At 29.2% G+C, this 8,155-nt stretch overlaps 1 protein-coding gene across 1 annotated transcript in view; it reads right to left on the reverse strand.

The window, feature by feature from the left end:
* The window catches only part of LOC133662253 (centrosomal protein of 89 kDa-like), a 90,947-nt gene that overhangs the window by 61,023 nt on the left and 21,769 nt on the right, over positions 1-8,155 (reverse strand). The window contains 2 exon segments of the mRNA XM_062066084.1: positions 4,395-4,681; positions 8,111-8,155. The exon segment at positions 8,111-8,155 is cut by the window's right edge and continues 138 nt beyond it. Coding sequence (XP_061922068.1) covers positions 4,395-4,681; positions 8,111-8,155 — 332 coding nt within the window.

Raw genomic sequence — 8,155 nt, forward strand, 5'->3', positions numbered from 1 at the left:
CGGTATCGTTTTTTATTATCGGTATCGTTTTTTTTTGTTTTTTTTAATATCGGCAAGCCGATATTATCGGACATCTCTAGTTCAAACGTAAAATGGACAGATATATCTGAAGTTGATCTCATAACTTAAGTGTGAATTTTTTTTTTAATTCAAGTACCCCCTATTCAGAGCATAGCATTTTTGGTTGAAAAATAGAGATAAAGAAGTAAAACACAGCACTATGTCATCAGTTTCTGATTTATTAAATTGTATAACAGTGCAAAATATTGCTCATTTGTAGTGGTCTTTCTTCAACTATTTGGAAAAAATATAGTTTTTTATTTATATTTAAAGGATTTTTGAATTGTTGCTATTTTTAGAATATTTTAAAAAAATCTCACGTACCCCTTGGCATACCTTTAAGTACCCCCAGGGTACTTAAAGGTATCGGACAATATCCGATATTGTCCAACTCTTTAATTACCGATACCGATATCAACCGATACCGATATATACAGTCGTGGAATTAACACATTATTATGCCTAATTTGGACAACCAGGTATGGTGAAGATAAGGTTGTTTTTTAAAAAAAAATAAAATAAAATAAGATAAATAAATTAAAAACATTTTCTTGAATACAAAAGAAAGTAAAACAATATAAAAACAGTTACATAGAAACTAGTAATGAATGAAAATGAGTAAAATTAACTGTTAAAGGTTAGTACTATTAGTGGAGCAGCAGCACGCACAATCATGTGTGCTTACGGACTGTATCCCTTGCAGACTGTATTGATATATATTGATATATAATGTAGGAAGCAGAATATTAATAACAGAAAGAAACAACCCTTTTGTGTGAATGAGTGTAAATGGGGGAGGGAGGTTTTTTGGCTTGGTGCACTAATTGTAAGTGTATATTGTGTTTTTTATGTGGATTTAATTAAAAAAAAAAAAAAAAACGATACCGATAATAAAAAAAACGATACCGATAATTTCCGATATTACATTTTAACGCATATATCGGCCGATATTATCGGACATCTCTAGTTCAAACGTAAAATGGACAGATATATCTGAAGTTGATCTCGTAACTTAAGTGTTGAAAGTAAAAAAAAAACCTAATACAAATGTATCACTTTGAGTGGAGCACCTTTTGTATCCTAAATATATTTAATGGGATTTTATTTATCTTTTCACTGTGATTACTCAAAAATAACAATGCATTAACATCAATGGTGTCTTGCATTATTGATGTTTTTAAGGCTCTAATGACTTCACATCAAACATTGCTTTCTGAATGTTTTGGGCAGTGGGGGAAATACTGCATATTTCACTTTTATTATATAAAACAAAGTTGTCTTGACAGAAAAGGCATAAAACCTTTTTTTTTTTTTTATTTTATATCAACTTAAAGTTGATATACTGTAGAGATTTACTGTAAGCGTTAAATACAAAAAATAAAAAAATAATTTGACTTGTTTTTAACATTTTAATGACTAAGACTAGGGATGTCCGATAATGGCTTTTTGCCGATATCCGATATGCCGATATTGTCCAACTCTTTAATTACAGATACCGATATCAACCGATACCGATATATGCAGTCGTGGAATTAACACATTAATATGCCTAATTTGGACAACCAGGTATGGTGAAGATAAGGTACTTTTTTAAAAAATGAATCAAATAAAATAAGAAAAATAAATTAAAAACATTTTCTTGAATAAAAAAGAAAGTAAAACAATATAAAAACAGTTACATAGAAACTAGTAATGAATGAAAATGAGTAAAATGAAGTGTTAAAGGTTAGTACTATTAGTGGAGCAGCAGCACGCACAATCACTGTGTTACGGTGCGGATGTTCTCTCGAAATGTGTTTGTCATTCTTGTTTGTGATAAAATTGTTTATATGGCCACCATCAGTGTGACCTGTATGGCTGTTGACCAAGTATGCCTCGCATTCACCTATGTGTGTGTAAAAGCCGGACATCTCTACTAATAAGAACACAATTTGTAACTTACAATACAAAACTGACAAAACCCAGAAAATATCAAAATGTCCGCTGCATATTTTTGTAGGAATTTGTAATCATTTTGTATGACATTTTCAGCTACTTTCTCATTACATTACATCTCTTTGCTCTTTTTTTCACTACATTTTTACTGCTGTTTTTTTTTTCTTTTCTTGACAACATGCTGTGGGCTTCCAAAACTGCAGCGCACCTGGGACACCCCTCAACTAACGCACCAAAATGGACATCTCTTCATTTGAGAATCCGTATCGGAGCACAAAGAAGTGGTATTTCCGAATGGATCCGCACATCACTGCTTCTGGCATTGGATGTGAGGAACGCCACGCCGAAGCACACGTGTGCAACACACCGCCGCCGCCTTAGTGAGGCCGATGAAAGCGGGGCGTCCAGGTGTGAGGACGCAGCGTGAGACCGCCATGATGAGAAGCACGCATGGCCGAGCCACAGGCAGGAAGACGGGACGTGTGGAATACACACCAATTAGTATGTTACCGAGGCCAATTAGCATAACATTGCATGGAAATGTGTATTTAACTTAAATTGTGAAAGAGCCTGAAGCGGAGGACTAAAACAGTCTCTCCAAGGGCTGGGTGTTGGGGCGCTGGTCGGGAATCGAACCCATTCCTTCTGCAGGAAAGCAGCAGCGTGTACCACTACACCACCGCCCCTATACCTTCTCTCCCTCGGTTGGTTTTCTCCCCTCTCGTGCAAAGGAGCAGCTCACAAGATATGAATGTACTGTTATTATATGCATCATAAATGTTATTATATGTCATAAATGTTATTATATATACCATAAATGTTATCATAAATGTCATGAATGTTATCATAAATGTCATGAATGTTATTATATATGTCATAAATGTTATTAAATATATCATAAATGTCATTATTTACATCATAAATGTTATTATATATGTCATAATTGTTTTTATATATATCATAAATATTATATATACCGGGTATCATAAATGTTATTATATATAACATAAATGTTATCATACATGTCATAAATGTTATTAAATATATCATAAATGTCATTATATATGTCATAAATGTTGTTATATATATTATAAATGTTATTATATATGTCATAATTGTTATTATATGTCATAAATAATGTCATAAATGTTATTATATATACCATAAATGTTATCATAAATGTCATGAATGTTATCATAAATGTCATGAATGTTATTATATATGTCATAAATGTTATTAAATATATCATAAATGTCATTATATACATCATAAATGTTATTATATATGTCATAATTGTTTTTATATATATCATAAATATTATATATACCGGGTATCATAAATGTTATTATATATACCATAAATGTTATCATACATGTCATAAATGTTATTAAATATATCATAAATGTCATTATATATGTCATAAATGTTGTTATATATATATTATAAATGTTATTATATATGTCATAATTGTTATTATATGTCATAAATAATGTCATAAATGTTATTATATATATCATCAATGTTTTTATATATGTCTTACATTTTATTATATATATATATATATATGTCATAAATGTTATTATATATGTTATAAATGTTATTATATAGCTTATAAATGTTATTATATAGGTCATAAATGTTATATATATATGTCATAAATGTTATATCATAAATATATATATTTATGATATATATATATATCATAAATGTTATTATATATGTCATAAATGTTATTATATAAGTTATAAATGTTATTATTTAGGTCATAAATGTTAATATATATGTCATAAATGTTATTATATATGTCATAAATGTTATTATATATATCATAAATGTTTTTATATATGTCATAAATTTTATTATATAGGTCATAAATGTTATATATATCATAAATGTTTTTATATATGTCATACATTTTATTATATAGGTCATAAATGTTATTATACATATATGATAAATGTTGTTATATATGTCATAAATGTTATTATATAGGTTATAAATGTTATTATATATATATATGTCATAAATGTTATTATATATATCATAAATGTTTTATATATGTCATAAATGTTATTATATAGGTTATAAATGTTATTATATAGGTCATAAATGTTAATATATATGTCATGAATGTTATTATATATATATCATAAATGTTTTTATATATGTCATACATTTTATTATATAGGTCATAAATGTTATACATATATCATAAATGTTGTTATATATGTCATAAATGTTATTATATATGTTATAAATGTTATTATATATGTCATAAATATTATATATACCGGGTATCATAAATGTTATTATATATGTTATAAATGTTATTATATATGTCATAAATGTTATTATATATGTTATAAATGTTATTATATATGTCATAAATGTGATAGTACCTCCTGCTTGGAGTGTGTCCTCTCTGCATTCAGGGCATGATTGGTACGTTTGAGGGCGTGCTTTTGGTCCAGCAGCTCCTGGGTTTGAGGTTTGAGGGTGTGCTTTTGGTCCAGCAGCTCCTGGGTTTGAGGTTTGAGGGCGTGCTTTTGGTCCAGCAGCTCCTGGGTTTGAGGTTTGAGGGCGTGCTTTTGGTCCAGCAGCTCCTGGGTTTGAGGTTTGAGGGCGTGCTTTTGGTCCAGCAGCTCCTGGGTTAGTTGTGTCAGAGTGTGCAGTTGTGTCTGCATGCCTGCAAGAAGAAGAAGAAGAAGCAGGTCTTCATCCATGGTCAACAAATTAGACTCTCCTTTCTCACTCCATCTTTCCATGTACACTATCTCACACTGGCTTCATTGAGGGCCACGTTGCAGCTACGGCTGCCCTCAGGGGCCCCAATGATACAAACATTTGATCACACTTTATGTACACTGGGAAAATAAACTTGCCAGAATTTCACTGTAACATTTACAGTACTTTTTTACAACATATGACAGTAAATGGGGAAAAAAACAGTACCACTTTTTATTTGATTTTATTTTGACATATGAGTTGTCAGTTTTTTTAATCGCAAAAAAAAAAATGTGGTACTGTTTTTCAGATGACAGTAATGCACCGTGAAAACAACAACTGTAGTACTTCACAGTAAAAACTGGCAGCTCAGTCCCCAGAATGTTACCGTAATAGAACGGTGGTAGAGTTTTTTTCCCATTTACAACAAAAAAAACAGTACCACTTTTTTTTTTTTTTTTTTAATCTGGCAACTCAGCTGTTGTTTTTTTAATGCGTTTTTTCATTTACAGTAATAAACAGTAAAAAAACAAACCTGACATCTCAGTCAGAATTTTACCGTAAAAAGCAGCGGTAGAGATTTTTTTAATTTAGAGTAATGTATTTTAAAACAGTGGTCCCCAACCTTTTTGTAGCTGCGGACCGGTCAACGCTTGAAAACTTGTCCCACGGACAATTAAAAAAAAAATATATATATATATTTTTTTTTTTTTCATAAAGAAATACAATCATGTGTGCTTACGGACTGTATCCCTGCAGACTGTATTGATATATAATGTATATATTGTGTTTTTTATGTAGATTTAATTAAAAAAAAAAAAAAAAAAAAAAAAAAAAAAAAATTACATTTCTTGTGCGGCCGGTCGACGCTTGAAAACTTTTCCCACGGACAATTAAAAAAAAAACAATTTTTTTTTTTTTTTTTCATAAAGAAATACAATCATGTGTGCTTACGGACTGTATCCCTGCAGACTGTATTGATATATAATGTATATATTGTGTTTTTTATGTTGATTTAATTAAAAAAAATAAAAAAATAAAAAAATAAAAAAATAAAAAAATAAAAAAATTAATTTCTTGTGCGGCCAGTCGACGCTTGAAAACTTGTCCCACGGACAATTAAAAAAAAAAAAAAAAAAAATTTTTTTTTTTTATTTTTTATAAAGAAATACAATCATGTGTGCTTACGGACTGTATCCCTGCAGACTGTATTGATATATAATGTATATATTGTGTTTTTTATGTTGATTTAATTTAAAAAAAAAAATATAATAATAATTTCTTGTGCGGCCGGTCGACGCTTGAAAACTTGTCCCACGGACAATTTAAAAAAAAATTATATATATATATATTTTTTTTTTCATAAAGAAATACAATCATGTGTGCTTACGGACTGTATCCCTGCAGACTGTATTGCTATATAATGTATATATTGTGTTTTTTATGTAGATTTAATTTAAAAAAAAAAAAAAAAAAAAAAAAAAAATTACATTTCTTGTGCGGCCGGTCGACGCTTGAAAACTTTTCCCACGGACAATTAAAAAAAATAAAAAAATAAAAAAATAAAAAAATAAAAAAATTAATTTCTTGTGCGGCCAGTCGACGCTTGAAAACTTGTCCCACGGACAATTAAAAAAAAAAAAAAAAAAAATATTTTTTTTTTTTTTTTTTTCATAAAGAAATACAATCATGTGTGCTTACGGACTGTATCCCTGCAGACTGTATTGATATATAATGTATATATTGTGTTTTTTATGTTGATTTAATTTAAAAAAAAAAAAAAAAAAAAAATACATTTCTTGTAATTACAATTACAATTAAAAAAAAAAAATTTTTTTTTTTTTTTTTTTTCATAAAGAAATACAATCATGTGTGCTTACGGACTGTATCCCTGCAGACTGTATTGATATATAATGTATATATTGTGTTTTTTATGTTGATTTAATTTAAAAAAAAAAAAAATAATAATAATTTCTTGTGCGGCCGGTCGACGCTTGAAAACTTGTCCCACGGACAATTTAAAAAAAAAAAATATTATTTTTTTTTTTTTTTCATAAAGAAATACAATCATGTGTGCTTACGGACTGTATCCCTGCAGACTGTATTGATATATAATGTATATATTGTGTTTTTTATGTTGATTTTTTTTTTTTTTTTAAATAAATAAATTAAAAAATTAAAAAATTAAAAAAATTCTTGTGCGGCCGGTCGACGCTTGAAAACTTGTCCCACGGACAATAAAAAAAAAAATAAAAAAAATTGTATTATTTTTTTTTTCATAAAGAAATACAATCATGTGTGCTTACGGACTGTATCCCTGCAGACTGTATTGATATATAATGTATATATTGTGTTTTTTATGTTGATTTAATTTAATAAAAATAAAATAAAAAATAATAATAATAATTTCTTGTGCGGCCGGTCGACGCTTGAAAACTTGTCCCACGGAAAATTAAAAAAAAAAAAAACATTTTTTTTTCTTTTTCTTTTTCATAAAGAAATACAATCATGTGTGCTTACGGACTGTATCCATGCAGACTGTATTGCTATATAATGTATATATTGTGTTTTTTATGTTGATTTAATTTAAAAAAATAAAAAATAAAAAATAAAAAAATTTCTTGTGCGGCCCGGTGGTTGGGGACCACTGTTTTACAACACATTACAGTAAATGGATAGTAGTACTAATAATAATAATATATTTTATTTGTAAAAAGCACTTTACATTGAGTAAACAACCTCAAAAGTGCTACAGTGTATTAAAAAATAAAATAAAATAAAAAATAAAAAGATAATAAAAAATAAAATAAAAACAAAAACTAGAACAGCCAAATAGCTAAAACTAGTATGCATATATCTAAAAAAAAAAAAAGGCTTTTTTAAAAAGAAGGGTTTTTAAGCCTTTTTCAAAAGCATCCACAGTCTGTGGTGCCCTCAGGTGATCAGGGAGAGCGTTCCACAGACTGGGAGCGGCGGAGCAGAAAGCCCGGTCTCCCTTTGTTCGTAGCTTTGTCCTCTGAGGTTGGAGGAGGTTAGCCTGTCCGTAGCGCAGGTGTGGTGTGGAGGATTTGTTGTTCTTTTACAGTAAAACAACTGGCAGCTTAGTCGCTCAAATTTTACTGTAAAATTGACGGTGGTTTTAACAACATATTACTGGAAATGGAAAAACAGTATCACTTTTTTTTTTTTTAAATGATTCTGGTAACTGAGTATTTACTGTAAAAAAAAACTGTGGTATCGTGTTTTTCATTTACAGTAATACACAGTAAAAACACCAACTGTAGGGTAGAGTATTTTACAGTAATGTAAATTACTTTAAAAAAATACTCTGTACAGTTTCCCACCTGTGATGTAAACCACACCCACCAGTGGTGCTCGCTGCATGGTGTACCTGTCGTGGACGTGGAGGCGGGGCTACGAGTAACTTCCTGCTGCA

Source organism: Entelurus aequoreus, linkage group LG02 (genome assembly GCF_033978785.1).
Source record: "Entelurus aequoreus isolate RoL-2023_Sb linkage group LG02, RoL_Eaeq_v1.1, whole genome shotgun sequence".
Taxonomy (NCBI): Eukaryota; Metazoa; Chordata; class Actinopteri; order Syngnathiformes; family Syngnathidae; genus Entelurus; species Entelurus aequoreus.